Below are 16,881 nucleotides of genomic sequence, written 5' to 3' on the forward strand. Positions count from 1 at the left end.
TCAAGCATTTGGTGATTAGTCTTCCCTGTCAGGTCTAGACTTGCTGGAGTCTCTGCTGCTCTGTTTTACTGTAATCTATGGTCAGCCACTCTTTACAGAACTGGATCTGTGTTTTTCTTTCCTTTCTATGCCAAGCTGATCAGCTGCCCATCCTGTGCGTCTGATCTGTTGCCTCTTCTGCCTTGATTGGTGCCGCTGCTCACCAGCCTTCTGGACCGGTTTGACCATCACTGAGCTTCTTGCTTTACAATGCTGTGCAGTCCTCACCCTCAGATCTTTTCTTTCCCACTTTACTGTAATACTTCATACTAATAATGTTTGCTATCCGGTGTCGACCATAGGAGGATGGGTTCCCCTTCTGAGTCTTGGTTCCTCTCAAGGTTTCTTCCTCTTTTAGGGAGTTTTTCCTTGCCACCGTCGCCGCTGGCTTGTTCATGGGGGCTCGGACCCGGATTTTCTCTTCTCTTCTCTCTGTAATACTGATTGTTTTGTAAAGCTGCTTTGTGACAACACCTGTTGTAAAAAGTGCTATATAAATAAATTTTGCTTGCATGCTTGCTCTGCCTACTATGCGCTTCAGCATCCCGCTCTGTCTTTTCACGTGGCCGACCACTTCGTGGCTGAGTTGCTGTCATTCCCAATCACTTCCACTTTGTTATTATCCCACTGACAGTTGACTGTGGAATATTTAGTATTTCACGACTGGACTTGTTGCACAAGTGGTATCCGATCACGGTACCACACTGGAATTCAGAGCTCCTGAGAGCGACCCATTCTTTCACTAATGTTTGTAGAAGCAGTCTGCAGGCCTAGGGGCTTGGGACTATACACCTGTGGCCATGGAAGTGATTGTAATACCTGAATTCAATGATTTGGATGGGTGACTGAATATTTTTGGAAACATAGTGTATATTGAACATTCGCACCTCTGGTAGATGCTAACTGTATTTTGTTGCCTTGTTCAATAAAGCTGAATCTAATCAGTATTAACACACTAAATATTTTTCCCTGTCAGGTTAACTAGGACACTACTGGCTCTTGGTGTGTAAAATGTTATGACTCTGTGTTGAGCTGCTAGAGAGCAACGATGGGTGCAAGACAAGGCGTGAGAACCTCCTTCTGACAAAAGAACTGACACCTGTCCACAGAGATGACCGTGCTGAGCTAAAATGGACAGTTAGCTGTGGCTAACATTTGAATAAGAAGCACTTCCATAAGTGTTGACCTGCTTGATCACCCACAAAGACAAAAGTTCACCATTGTTTTAACATGTAATGTGGTGTAAATCATACACATCATAAATCATATGAATATAGTCCATCAATTAAAAAATGAATAGTTCAACTGGGAGACTTTCAAAACAGGCAAACGCTGCGCTTTATGGCTCCACTCTCAGAAGAGCAGAGTCTTATGGACCTGAGCAGAACTGTTCTGCAGGGTCTCAAATCAGACACATCCAGCACTGCAGTTATGAAAAGGGCCCAGAAGCACCTGTTTTTCCTGCAACCGCTGAGGAAATCTGGGCTGCCTGAAGCACCGCTGGTCCAGTTCTGCGCTGCCTCCTACATCCTCCTTGTTTGGTTCTGCATCTTCGCTTACCAAGCATGAGTTATAGTGAACTGTGCAATGCTAGAATGAGGAAGAGGGCGGGAAAATCATGGCTGACCTCTTACAAACCTGATCACTCTCTCTTCTATCAGTTTCCATCTGAGCGGAGACAAAGCGTGAGAGCCCTAAAGACTCAACCCAACCGTCACCTACATAGCTTCTTTCCCCATAATCCTCATAAACGGACCATTCAACCAAATTAGTTCACACTGATGTCCCAGGGGAAAAAAACAATTCAGACCTCAGATATTCACAAGGATGAAGTTATGATCTATAAAACCCAAGACAGTCACTGATACTGTAATAAACTAAACATACACAAAACGATCAGTTATAGAATCAGAATCAGAGTTTAGTACTTTCTATGTGAGGGGTGACTGTCACAAACCCCAACCCCTATATTATAACTTGAGAAAATAATACCTTTTTTGTAAAAGAAGATTATCTCTTTTGCAAATTGCACAACCTGCATACTCGATGCAATTCCATCAAAATTACTCAAAGAAGTACTGTAAGAAGTATTATAAACCCTATTTTAACTATTGTAAACTCGTCCCTTAGTCTGGGCCATGTACCCAAAGCTTTTAAACTAGCAGTTATCAAACCCCTGATCAAGAAACCAAATCTTGATGTCACCGTTTTGTCTAGTTACAGGCCTGTTTCTAACTTACCGTTTATATCAAAGATCTTAGAAAAAGCTGTGGCCCAACAACTTAGTTCATATCTACACAAGAACCATATATATGAAAAATTTCAATCTGGATTCAGGCCACACCACAGCACTGAGACGGCTCTAGTTAAGATAACTAATGATCTTCTTCTTGCCTCTGATCAAGGCTACATATCTCTCTTAGTGCTACTTGACCTTAGCGCGGCTTTTGATACAATAGACCACAATATTCTCTTAGAAAGGTTAGAAAACATGGTTGGAATCACAGGGACGGCCCTATCATGCTTCAGATCTTACCTATCAGAACGTTATCAGTTTGTTAGGGTAAACAATTTATCTTCCAATTATTCAAAAGTGAGATTTGGAATTCTGCAGGGGTCTATATTAGGACCATTATTATTTACACTATACATGTTACCGTTAGGCACAGTTATAAGTAACCATGGCGTAAACTTTCATTGTTATGCAGACGATACTCAACTGTACATATCAGCCAAGCCTGATGACAAATACAGGTTAAAGAAAATGGAGGACTGTGTAAAAGACATGAAAGACTGGATGTCACTTAACTTCCTCCTATTAAACAGTAACAAAACAGAGGTTCTCCTTCTGGGTCCAAAACTAGCAAGAAGTAAATTACCAGATTTAATCTTAAATCTCGCCGACTTTCCAGCCACACCTGGCTCAGCAGCGAAAAATCTTGGCGTTATAATAGATTCAGATTTATCATTCGATCAACACATAGGCAGCATCACTAGCACAGCTTTTCTACATCTTCGCAACATTGCCAAGATAAGAAATGCCCTATCCCTGCGTGAAGCGGAAACACTAGTACATGCCTTTATTACTTCTAGGCTAGACTACTGTAACGCGCTACTGTCAGGATGCACGAGCAGGAATTTAAACAAACTCCAACTAGTCCAAAACGCCACAGCCAGGGTCCTCACTAAAACTACAAAATTTGAGCATATTAGTCCAGTGCTATCATCACTTCATTGGCTGCCTATTAAATTCCATATTGATTATAAAATCCTTTTATTGACTTATAAAGCCCTACATGGTCTTGCTCCCGAGTACTTACAAGACCTTGTTTCTCATTATGAGCCATCATGACCACTCAGATCACAGAGTGCTGGCTTATTAATAGTCCCAGAATTCAGAAGGTTTCAGCTGGGGGAAGAGCTTTTTCTTATAAAGCCCCCAAACTCTGGAATGATCTTCCAGAAACTGTTAGGGACTCAGACACAGTCTCAATCTTTAAGACTAGGCTGAAAACTCACTTGTTCGGTTTAGCTTTTGGTAGCTAATGTTCCCCCTTAGATAAAGGCAGCAGATCCAGGGGTCCATGGACACAGGGAATTATAGCAAACTGAGACGCCGGTGCTGTCGTCCGGCTGCTCGCACGTGGTCACTCAAGTTTGTGGACGGTGGAGCGGAGGGATGCCAAACTGTTTCAGAGTGCTGCCATGTCTGTGTGTCCTTCTGGTTCTCTCCTTTTAGTTAAGCTGTCATAGTCAGATCTGCCGGAGTCATTAGCCACACTCTGATAATGTTTACATTCCCTGTTTATGTACAAACGGATAGAATAAAACTAATTCCATCTACCTGCTTTCTTTCTGAGTATACAATCACCCATATGTCTGGCTGGACACTGAAGGACGACCGACTGCTGAGCCCTCCTGCTACCCACTTCAGACCAGCTGCCCATGCCCCAGCTGCCACCACCTGCCTTCGATGAGCTGCCCACCCTACACTGATGTTCTCATAGACTCATAGTACCAATATTACTAATACCAATATTACTGCTATTAATATTAATAATATAATCACTTGTAGGTAGTTTGACCAGAGGAGGATGGGTCCCCCCTGGTGAGCCTGGTTCCTCCCAAGGTTTCTTCCTCAGTTCTGAGGGAGTTTTTCCTTGCCACTGTTGCCCCTGGCTTGCCCACCGGGGGGTTTCTGTACATTCTTACAGTCCTGTTGAATCTTTGTCTTTTCCGAAATTCTGTAAAGCTGCTTTGTGACAACATCCGTTGTAAAAAGCGCTATACAAATAAATTTGATTTGATTTTAAAATATCATGAAGATTGATTCATGGTATATGAATATATATTCATGGTATTTAACAGGGACTGTTTTTTTAGGCTGACACTAACAAATTCGTTGCAAAATACATTGAATCGGTCCACAGAAACAGTAGATCCCTTTTAACTGAAATAGCCCCAGAGGTGTCTCTCTTTGCCATAGTCAAACAGTCACAAGTTCTTTTAACAGTGCAAGTGTACCTTCAGTACTTTTGTGCGTAATGTGGCCCTGAATATTTCCTTTGAGTGAACAGTGTATTCAGGGCACATCCTTCCCTTCTGAAACCTCAAGTCCACAAAACTTCTCTATTTTTGCTGTCCTGCAAAGAGAGAATCTAACCTTGAGATTGCAAAGTTTAACAAAGTAGGCAGAAGTTAACCATAAAAGACGAGTTATGACAGATGTGCCATGATGGTACGAGAGGCCTCCACTGCAACCAATCAGGACTCGACCTGACTCGGCAAAAACGTTTTCTTCTCTCTTTTTTTTTCTTCCTAAGGAGGAGAAAGAAGCAGCCTTTGATGTTTTCCCACAAGTCATTAAAAATAGGGAAATTATCAGCGGAGACAGATTTGTGGCGTGTCTGCTCGTTAATGAGCAGCTCATTATGGATTTAATTTGGGATAAAAAAGCTGCCATGTTTTAATAAAGCAGCAGAGCCAGGCAGCGTGAAAGAGGGGCTGCCATTAGCATCCGCTTGCAGTTTAAGAGCCCTAGTTTCGAAACAAGAGCACCTAAAGACCACGAAGACCCAACTGTGCTTCCAAGCGGGAGCTCAGAGAAATGAAGGAGAAATATGGACAACCCAGAGATGAAAGTAAGGTGATAGTTTTATACCGTTTGCCCTTTTTCGCTGCTTCTTTCTCATACTCTTCTTGGAGGAGGCCCAGCTTATTGGGCAGATACTCCTTACAGATGCGCATAGCGTCGCTCCACATCTCGGCATCCTGAAGAAAACACAAAGCAAAGAAAAATAAAACATCTTACCTTTCCTCTACTGTACCTCCAAACCTGATCAACACTGAACAGTCATAGTTATTGCCAGTGATGACAAACGTGAATACAAAAAACACAAACAGGTGAAGAAATTCAGTCCAAAGTCTAAACTTTCAATCTTTACAATATTTGTGTTCCCAGCCAGAAAATCAGAATCAGAGTCAGAATCAAGCTTTATTGGCCAGGTATGCTACGCATACAAGGAATTTGGTTTTGGTTACAGGAGCTCACAGTGCACAGTATCATTCACATATAAGAAGAAAACATCCTTTATGATTGGTGTATATGATTTTACGTATAATTTCTTTGACATTAAAACAAACAGAAAAGGCACAGGTGCAGAATCGAACCCGTCAGTAAAGAATGTAATTTGAAAGTAAATTCAATTCATTAAATAACAAACACTTTACTTAATAAAACTGTGTTATTACATTTAAAAAGTATAACAAAACAACAAGAAGTCTTAATGGTTAAAGACCAATTCCACCAAATTTTCTATATTTCTGCATAATTCAACCACTGAAATGTAAATAAAGTCATTCATGGAGTGTTTTGATGTGAATTGTGTGGTAGAGTGGACTCGAAGTGGCCTGGAGGTCACCGTGTGGGCATGTTTGGAAGAAGTTTGAGCAGAAGGCTGGTTAAATGCTTCTCTTGCCCCATTTCTTTATTGGACACATTATTAAAAAAATCCAAACAGCACTATAAAAGATCATCTCCATGGTACTTGTACAACCATTTACACACCAAAAAATAAATAAAACTCAAAGGCATGACCGGCATTTTGTTATTCTTTCTTGACTATTCTCACTTAATTTCCCTTTCTAACTCAGGGTGCATATCAGCAACGAGACTAGCCGTCTTACTTGCAGCAGTTAGACCCCCAAATAGACTGGGCCAGACCTTAAATACCTATAGCCCCTCCTAGTGGACTAAACCAAAATTAAATTTAGGTATTCATAAGGCAAAAGAGTCACGTTCCCATTCACAGTATATACATATTCAGCATATACTTCAAGTAAATGTATCTACAAATGTCATTCATAGCCAGTGTTCAATATTTGCCATTAGTTCATTAACAGTTTTCTTCCTCCCCAGGTTGACCCATGCACCCCTGTCCCTGTGTCCCTCCCAAGCCCGCAGACCTACAAGATGACCGAATGACCCACGCGGTCACTCTTTCCAGGAAACAGGTAACTGTCTCTTTATGTTAATAAAAGGCTGTTGTACCTTTGTCTCTTTTAGACTTGTTGATAGCTTCATCACAAACTGTTCATTGTAGATAAACTTACTAACTCTGGTTTCCTTACAGTGGTGGTGATGGGAACCAGGGGTCACCATGACTACAACTTAAATATAGGCATTTTATTTACCATCCAAAACCACCAGAGAACCTACACGAGTCTTCTGAGTTTACATGAGTAAAGTGGATAATGTTAAATTTGAAAAAATACGTTTTAATTGGGGACTTCTTTGCCTCACAACACCCTGCATGTACCTCTCAGGCAAAAATATATATACAGTGAGGAAAGTAAGTATTTGAACACCCTGCGACTTTGCAAGTTCTCCCACTTAGAAATCATGGAGGGGTCTGAAATTTTCATCTTAGGTGCATGTCCACTGTGAGAGACATAATCTAAAAAAAAAATCTGGAAATCACAATGTATGATTTTTTAATAATTTATTTGTGTGTTACTGCTGCTATTTGAACACGTGTCAATCAGCAAAAATTCTGGCCCTCAAAGACCTGTTAGTCTGCCTCTAAAAAGTCCACCTCCACTCCACTTATTATTCTAAATTAGAAGCACCTGTTTGAGGTCGTTAGCTGCATAAAGACACCTGTCCACCCCACACAATCAGTAACATTCCAACTACTAACATAGCTAAGACCAAAGAGCTGTCCAAAGACACCAGAGTCAAAATCGTAGACCTCCACAAGGCTGGAAAGGGCTACGGGGCAATTGCCAAGCAGCTTGGTGAAAAAAGATCAACTGTTGGAGCAATTATTAAAAAATGGAAGAAGCTAAACATGACTGTCAATCTCCCTCGGACTGGGGCTCCAGGCAAAATCTCACCTCGTGGCGTATCAATGATCCTAAGAAAGGTGTCAGCCCAGAACTACACGGGAGGAGCTGCTCAATGACCTGAAGAGAGCTGGCACCACTGTTTCCAAGGTTACTGTGGGTAATACACTAAGACATCATAGTTTAAAGCCATGCATGGCACGGAAGGTTCCCCTGCTTAAATCAGCACACGTCCAGGCCCGTCTTAAGTTTGCCCATGACCATTTGGATGATCCAGAGGAGTCATGGGAGAAAGTTCTGTGGTCAGATGAGACCAAAATAGAACTTTTTGGTCTTAAATTACACTCGCCATGTTTGGAGGATGAAGAATGATGAGTACCAGCCCAAAAACACCATCCCTACTGTGAAGCATGGGGGTGGAAGCATCATGCTTTGGGGGTGTTTTTATGCACATGGGACAGGACGACTGCACTGTATTAAGGAGAGCATGACCGAGGCCATGTATTGCGAGATTTTGGGGAACAACCTCCTTCCCTCAGTTAGAGCATTGAAGATGGGTCGTGGCTGGGTCTTCCAACATGACAATGACCCAAAGCACACAGCCAGGATAACCAAGGAGTGGCTCTGTAAGAAGCATATCAAGGTTCTGGAGTGGCCTAGCCAGTCTCCAGACCTAAACCCTATAGAAAATCTTTGGAGGGAGCTCAAACTCCGTGTTTCTCAGCGACAGCCCAGAAACCTGGCTGATCTGGAGAAGATCTGTGTGGAGGAATGGGCCAAAAGCCCTGCTGCAGTGTGTGCAAACCTGGTGAAAAACTACAGGAAACACTTGATCTCTGTAATTGCAAACAAAGGCTACAGTACCAAATATTAACATTATTAACAATATTCACATCAGTAACAGACACATAAATTATTAAAAAATCATACATTGTGATTTCCGGATTTTTTTTTTAGATTATGTCTCTCACAGTGGACATGCACCTAAGATGAAAATTTCAGACCCCTCCATGATTTCTAAGTGGGAGAACTTGCAAAGTCACAAGGTGTTCAAATACTTATTTTCCTCACTGTATTTTAAAAAAGTGTTTTTGTACAAAATTTATTCATAAAACTACTGTAAAACAAAGTCTCGGGCTTCAGGCCGTGCATTAATAACCATTTAATGTAATAACTTTGTGACAGAGCTTTTAGAGGCATTAAACACCTTGGACATCTGGTTCCTATCATCACCACTGTGAATAATTTTTACTCTGTAAGTTTTTCTAGAGCAAAGCATTTCACATCCAACCACTCTGAATAAATTACTTGTTTGTTTATCTTATCCATTTAATTATGCAGATATTTTGAAAAATCTGTGGAATTCCCCATTAAACACCACATCTGTGTTTATGTTCTTTAATGAGTTCTTTCTCTTTTACAAAGCCAGTTGCTACATTCTATGAATTGTGAGGCCCCTTTTTTACGAGGACTTTCTTTTGGAGAGCCCTGAAGTTGAATTTCAACTTCATAAATAGTAAATGGTGGTGGTTCCAGAAGCTCTTTCAGTATTTAACAGTATTACTGTAATAGTAATAGTGGAGATGGTAAACTCTTAATAGTGCACTCATATATTCTAACAACCTTCTTAGTAATAAACCACAGAAAATATTCTTTTAAGAAACAAGACAAAGTGGTACTATGATTTCCAACATTCCTAATATTTCACCTGCTTCTTCACGGAGGCTTGTTGACTGTCACTTATCAGAACAGCAGTAGATAGTAGTAGATGATTAAATGTTTAGATTAGTGAATCCAATCTTTGGAGACAGCACACTCTGTTGCCTGTGCTCTACCAGAAGTGAGTCAACTGATCAGGAACATCCTTAATGCTGAGTAAATATGTGTAGTGGGTATATAGTAACAGGTGGTTTATAAGCACAGTAATTATAGAAGTTTTAATTATAAAAGTAATAGAGGTTTATATCTAATAGGGTACTTCTGTGGTTTATATCTCTTTGTTTACATCAAAATAGTTGACAAATAATAGTCACCTACACCTCATTCATAAGAGAAACACAGTAAGGGCTCTTACTTTGTAGTACTTAATGGCCAGCTCAGGCCTCTGGGCCCGAAGGAGGAAGGCCTCTGCTTTTTGGAAGTCTTTCTGCTCAAAACAGGATTTGGCTTGGCCCACTAGCACATCTGCCATGCTGTCCGGGTCATGGGCCTCGGCCACTCTCTGGGCGCCACTCCAGTCTTGGATATGGATGTACCTGCAAACACAAAGCCACCTTTACTGTGATTTATATGTCCAATTAGTTTTCTAATACTTACATCTATGCCAGATCCATCTCCTGATGCTGATTATTCATATCAAACTTAGTTCAGCGGTTCTCAAATCAGTCCTCAGGGCCCCCCATTTCTAAGTGTTGTGAGTCAGTTTGCAGCAGAAATGTGGACCATCTGGGGGCCCTGAAGACCAGTTTAAGAACCATTGCTTAATTCTTGAAGACTTGAAGACTTATGAATTAATAAAACTACTTGGTGATATGTCCACCCTAAACATGATTTGCTGTTCTTGCTCTTTTGGGGCTGTTGCTATTATGACTGCAGTATAAAAAGTTCCTCTTTCATCAGCTCTGATGATGACTGATGACAGCAGCTTCAGGGTGCAGGCATAAGCATCCCAGTGCAAGAACACTGGCCCAGAACCAGCTCTCTTATCCACTTACCTTGCCTTGTCTTGCCTTTTCTTGCCTTGTCTTTTCCTGCTTTTTCTTGCCTTGCCTTTTCTTGCTTTTTCTTGCCTTGCCTTGTCTTGCTTTTTCTTGCCTTGCCTTGTCTTGCTTTTTCTTGCCTTGCCTTGTCTTGCTTTGCCTTTTCTGGCGTTTTCTTGCCTTGCCTTTTCTTGCCCTGCTATGCCTTTTCTTGCCTTGCTTTTTCTTGTAATGCCTTGCCTTTTCTTGCCTTGCTTTTTTTGCCCTACCTTGCCTTTTCTTTCCTTACCGTTTCTTGCTTTGCCTTACCCTGCCTGTCTAGGATAGAGTTGGGCCCAACTCAGGTTTGGTACAGTGTAGTGGGTAACGCCTCTGCCTTCTACGCTACAGACTGGGGTTCAATCCCCCATCAGGGCAAACTCTACACTATACCAGTAAGAGTCCTTGGGCAAGACTCCTAACACCACCTTCACCTACCTGTGTAAAATGTATCCAGTTGTAAGTCGCTCTGGATAAAAGCATCAGCCAAATGCCGTAAATGTAATTCAACATGGGGTTAAAATGTTGACATATTTTATATATATATATATATATATATATATATATATATATATATATATATATAGGCTGCATACATAAATCTATATGATTTATCTTGCTTCAATACTTTCAGAATTACTTGTGAAAAAGCATTAGGCTGTGCTCCAATTCAATTCAATTCAGTCTTTATATAAAAACTGAAAATTCTGATGTTTCCGAAACACTATGAGGAATAATGCTTATTTCCACAATAAATGTTTGCATCAAAGCCCAAAGAGAAACTTAGGTTAAATAATAATCCAGCATTTGCAGCCCTCTTTGCTTCAGCATCTACTCACCGACTTCTATTGAAAGTTTGCCTTCAGTTTGAGGTTTTCTGATCTTTTCTAAGGAAATTATTATCAGAGGTAACTGACCATAAGCTACAGATGTGGCATACAGTCAATCAAGCTGGAGCATTTTGTTTAAAGATTTCCATGGAAATGGAAAAGGAGGAAACATTAGAGCAATATGAACAGTATTAAAGACATAAGAAGTGAGGAGAGGTCACTTACATCATCACAGCCTCCTTCGGCTTGCCTGCTTTGATGAACTCCACCTCTGCTTCGTTGAACTTGCCCTTGAAAATGAAACCTTATCATTGCTCTCTGACCACAGATACATCAGTAATACTCTTATGACACATTACACAGAGGTAGTGTGAAGGTCTAAATTTAGGGTAGTGTGTTTGAGCCACGCTGCATTTCACCATGACAGTCAGAAACTCGGAGTTACAGGACAATTAAGGCAGAGACACTGATGTCAAGCTGCAACCACTAAAACAGTAAAGCACCAATACCTCATCCTCCAGGAACATGGCGTTCTTCAGGTGGATCTGAGGGATCTTCTCTTTCATGGAAAGTCGAGCCAGTTCAAAGGCAAAGTCAAATGAACTGAAGGGGAATAAAATAACAACAATAATAATAATAATAATAATAATAAAAAGTTATAGCGACCATTTATGTGTTAGAATTTAAGGGCATTTCATCCACTGAAGGCAAATAAAACGTAGCAGAGGGGGAGGTTGGGATCAGATGATCTATCTATCTGTCCATCCATCTGTCTTTCTGTCCATCTACAGTGGGGAGAACAAGTATTTGATACACTGCTGATTTCTCAGGTTTTCCCACTTGCAAAGCATGTAGAAGACTGTAATTTTTATCATAGGTACTCTTCAACTGTGAGTGATCGAATCTAAAACAAAAATCCAGAAAAATACATTGTATGATTTTTAAATAATTAATTTCCATTTTATTGTGTGAAATAAGTATTTGATCATCTATCAACCAGTAAGAATTTTGGCTCTCACAGACATGTTACTTCTTCTTTAAGAAGCCCTCCTGTTCTCCACTCATTACCTGTATTAACTGCAGCTGTATGAACTCGTTACCTGTATAAAAGACACCTGTCCACACACTCAATCAGTCAGACTCCAGCATCTCCACAATGCCCAAGACCAGAGAGCTGTGTAAGGACATCAGGGATAAAATTGTAGACCTGCACAAGGCTGGGATGGGCTACAGGACAATAGGCAAGCAGCTTGGTGAGAAGGCAACAACTGTTGGTGCAATTATTAGAAAATGGAAGAAATGCAAAATAACAGAAAATCTCCCTCGGTCTGGGGCGCCATGCAAGATCTCACCTCGTGGAGCATCAATGATCTTGAGGAAGGTGAGGAATGAGCCCAGAACTACACGGCAGGACCTGGTCAATGACCTGAATAGAGCTGGGACCACAGTCTCAAAGAAAACAATCAGTAACACTCTACGCCGTCAAGGATTAAAATCCTGCAGTGCACGCAATGTGCCCTTCCTCAAGCCAACGCATGTCAAAGCCCGTCTGAAGTTTGCAAATGACCATCTGAATGATCCAGAGGAGGAATGGGAGAAGGTCATGTGGTCTGATGAGACAAAAATAGAACTTTTTGGTTTAAACTCCACTCGTCATGTTTGGAGGAAGAAGAATGATGAGTACAACCCCAAGAACACCATCCCAACCGTGAAGCATGGCGGTGGAAACATCATTCTTTGGGGATGCTTTTCTGCAAAGGGGACAGGACGACTGCACCGTATTGTGGGAAGGATGGATGGGGCCATGTATCGTGAGATTTTGGCCAACAACCTCCTTCCCTCAGTAAGAGCACTGAAGATGGGTCGTGGCTGGGTCTTCCAGCATGATAACGACCCAAAACACACAGCCACGGCAACTAAAGAGTGGCTCTGTAGGAAACATCTTAAGGTCCTGGAGTGGCCTAGCCAGTCTCCAGACCTGAATCCAATAGAAAATCTTTGGAGGGAGCTTAAAGTCCGTGTGGCCCAGCGACAGCCACGAAACCTGAAGGCTCTGGAGGAGATCTGTATGGAGGAGTGGGCCAAAATCCCTGCTGCAGTGTGTGCAAACCTTGTCAAGAACTACAGGAAACGTCTCATCTCTGTAATTGCAAACAAAGGTTTCTGTACCAAATATTAAGTTTCTTTTTCTGGTGTATCAAATACTTATTTCACACAATAAAATGGAAATTATTTAAAAATCATACAATGTATTTTTCTGGATTTTTGTTTTAGATTCCATCACTCACAGTTGAAGAGTACCTATGATAAAAATTACAGTCTTCTACATGCTTTGCAAGTGGGAAAACCTGAAAAATCAGCAGTGTATCAAATACTTGTTCTCCCCACTGTATCTATCTATCTGTCTGTCTATCTGTTTATCTGTCTGTCCATCTGTCCGTCTGTCTGTCAGTCTATCTGTAAGTCTATCTATCTATCTATCTATCTATCTATCTATCTATCTATCTATCTATCTCTGTTTATATTTCTCTGTCTGTCTGTCTGTCTGTCCATCTATCTATCCATCTATCTATCTATCTCTGTTTATATTTCGCTGTCTGTCTGTTTGTCTGTCTGTCCTTCAATCCATCTATCTGTCTATCTGTTTATATTTCTATCTATCTATCTGTCAGTCGGTCTGTCTGTCTGTACGTCCATCTATCTGTCCATATATCTATCTGTCTATCTGTTTATCTGTCTGTCTGTCTGTGTCCATCTATCTGTCCATCTATCTATCTGTCTGTCTATTTGTATGTCTGTCTGTCTATCTGTCCGTCCGTCCGTCCGTCCATACGTCTATCTATCTATCTATCTATCTATCTATGTTTATATTTCGCTGTCTATCTATCTGTTTGTCTGTCTGTCCTTCAATCCATCTATCTGTCTATCTGTTTATATTTCTATCTATCTATCTGTCAGTCGGTCTGTCTGTACGTCCATCTATCTGTCCATATATCTATCTGTCTATCTGTTTATCTGTCTGTCTGTCTGTCTGTCTGTGTCCATCTATCTGTCCATCTATCTATCTGTCTGTCTATTTGTATGTCTGTCTGTCTATCTGTCCGTCCGTCCGTCCGTCTATCTATCTATCTATCTATCTATCTATCTATCTATCTATCTATCTGTCTGTCTGTCTGTCTGTCTGTCCATCTATCTATCTGTCTGTCTATTTGTATGTCTGTCTGTCTATCTGTCCGTCCGTCCGTCCGTCCGTCCATCTATCTATCTGTCTATCTATCTGTCTATCTATCTGTCTGTCTATCTGTCTGTCTATCTGTCTGTCTTTCTATCTGTCCGTCCATCTAACTATCTGTCTGTCTGTCTGTCTGTCTGTCCGTCCATCTATCTGCCCATCTATCTATCTGTTTGTCTGTCTGTCCTTCCATCCATCTAACTGTCTGTCTATCTGTCTCTCTGTCTATCCGTTTATATTTCTATCTATCTATCGGTCAGTCGGTCTGTCTGTACGTCCATCTATCTGTCTGTCTGTCTGTCTGTCTGTCTGTCTATCTGTTTATCTGTCTCTCTGTCTGTCTATCCGTTTATATTTCTATCTATCTGTCAGTTGGTCTGTCTGTACGTCCATCTATCTATCCATCTGTCTATCTGTCCATCTGTCTATCTGTCTGTCTGTCCATCAATCTGTCTGTCTGTCTGTCCGTCCGTCCGTCCGTCCGTCCATCTATCTATCTATCTATCTATCTATCTATCTATCTGTCCATCTATCTGTCCATCTATCTGTCCATCTATCTGTCTGTCTGTCTGTTTATCTGTCTGTCCATCTGTCCATCTGTCTGTCAGTCTATCTATCTATCTATCTATCTATCTGTCCGTCCATCTAACTATCTGTCTGTCTGTCTGTCCGTCCATCTGTCTGTGTCCATCTATCTGTCCATCTATCTATCTGTCTGTCTATTTGTATGTCTGTCTGTCTATCCGTCCGTCCGTCCGTCCGTCCGTCCGTCCGTCCGTCCGCCTGTCTGTCTTTCTATCTGTCCGTCCATCTAACTATCTGTCTGTCTGTCTGTCCGTCCATCTATCTGCCCATCTATCTATCTGTTTGTCTGTCTGTCCTTCCATCCATCTATCTGTCTGTCTATCTGTCTCTCTGTCTGTCTGTCTATCCGTTTATATTTCTATCTATCTATCGGTCAGTCGGTCTGTCTGTACGTCCATCTGTCTGTCTGTCTGTCTGTCTGTCTATCTGTTTATCTGTCTCTCTATCTGTCTATCCGTTTATATTTCTATCTATCTGTCAGTTGGTCTGTCTGTACGTCCATCTATCTATCCATCTATCTATCTATCTATCTATCTGTCTATCTGTCTATCTATCCATCTGTCTATCTGTCTGTCTGTCCATCAATCTGTCTGTCTGTCTGTCTATCTATCTGTTTATCTGTCCGTCCGTCCGTCCGTCCATCTATCTATCTATCTATCTATCTATCTATCTATCTATCTATCTATCTATCTATCTATCTATCCATCCGTCTGTCTATCTGTCCATCTATCTGTCTGTCTGTCTGTTTATCTGTCTGTCCATCTGTCCGTCTGTCTGTCAGTCTATCTATCTATCTATCTATCTATCTATCTATCTATCTATCTATCTATCTATCCATCTATCCGTCTGTCTATCTGTCTGTCTGTCCATCTGTCTGTCTGTCTGTCTGCCTGTCTATCTATCTGTCCATCCATCTGTATATCTGTCCATCTACCTATTTTTACCTATTGTTTATCTCAAACACAGCAGACACATGTAGCTACACATCATTTTGGATAACAATTAAAATATTTGTGTTTCACACTGAACCACTCTGACTTCGTTTACATCGTAATCTGTTCAACTTTCATTTGCTGATAATTATCCTAATGCATGATATGCCAGGGTCATCTGGTAGAAAAGATATGCTCATCAACCGCTGTATCCCCCAGTGTAAGAATCTTCTGGTTTAAAATAATCTATAGAGTATAGGACACTCCATGTTGTCTTTCACTCTCTCTCTATTATATATACACAATATATATATATATATATATATATATATATATATATATATATATATATATATATATATATATATATATGAAAACTGCTACTAAAAATGAGACATTTAATATGTCTCATATATATATATATATATATATATATATATATATATATATATATATGAAAACTGCTACTAAAAATGAGACATTTAATATCTTTTATCAAACTTTCTTTTTAACAATTGGACATATTTTATAAATAATTTGATTGATTAAAAAATAAAACTAAAAACTGAATGTATTGTTTTCTCAAACTAATGCATAATTTTATTTGACTCCAAAAGTGCAGAGATGAGAAGTTTGATATAGTGAGGAGTTGCTGGGTTCAAGATCATTCACTTTGACTTTGAAATTTTCTTAGGATTACTTGAATATGAGCAATAGAAGAAAACTAGTTCTCAAGATTTGATGTGTTCGCTGGACACAAAAACATCACCGGTTTCCAGTCATTTTTAATTAATGTTGTCTTTGCTGCTGAACCTCTGAGTCAACGCAGAGTCCAATTGAGTCTCTCACCGGTTTTCTGCTGAAAAGTCGATGGCCATCTCCAGGAGGCCGAACTTGTTAAGCAGTTTGACGGCTGCCTCTCCCCCCAGATTCTTGGCCCAGAGGTAAGCCACCTGCTTATGAGCACTGGCTGGCCCATGGCCCTTTGACACCTGCCACATACACATACAGCAAGAGGAATTTCAGGAGGAGCGCAGATAAGCCATCACTGCTCCTCACACGGACTGGAGGAAGGAGAACTTTGTTCTAAATGAGCTGTGAAAGAGCTGCTGGGTTTCACAAATACTTCACAATTTAAACCCAAACTAAAGCCAAAACAGGTAGCTGCTGTTTTGTTTATT

The 16,881-nt window shown here is 40.6% G+C and overlaps 1 protein-coding gene across 2 annotated transcripts in view; it reads right to left on the reverse strand.

The window, feature by feature from the left end:
• The window catches only part of ift172 (intraflagellar transport 172), an 83,058-nt gene that overhangs the window by 24,681 nt on the left and 41,496 nt on the right, over positions 1–16,881 (reverse strand). For both annotated transcript variants that reach the window (XM_017701018.2, XM_017701017.2), the window contains exons 30-34: positions 16,550–16,692; positions 11,461–11,554; positions 11,177–11,241; positions 9,458–9,638; positions 5,201–5,310 (exon numbers count right to left, since the gene is read on the reverse strand). In XM_017701018.2, coding sequence (XP_017556507.1) covers positions 5,201–5,310; positions 9,458–9,638; positions 11,177–11,241; positions 11,461–11,554; positions 16,550–16,692 — 593 coding nt within the window. The remainder of the gene's footprint in view (positions 1–5,200; positions 5,311–9,457; positions 9,639–11,176; positions 11,242–11,460; positions 11,555–16,549; positions 16,693–16,881) is intronic.

Source organism: Pygocentrus nattereri, chromosome 4 (assembly GCF_015220715.1).
Source record: "Pygocentrus nattereri isolate fPygNat1 chromosome 4, fPygNat1.pri, whole genome shotgun sequence".
Classification (NCBI taxonomy): Eukaryota; Metazoa; Chordata; class Actinopteri; order Characiformes; family Serrasalmidae; genus Pygocentrus; species Pygocentrus nattereri.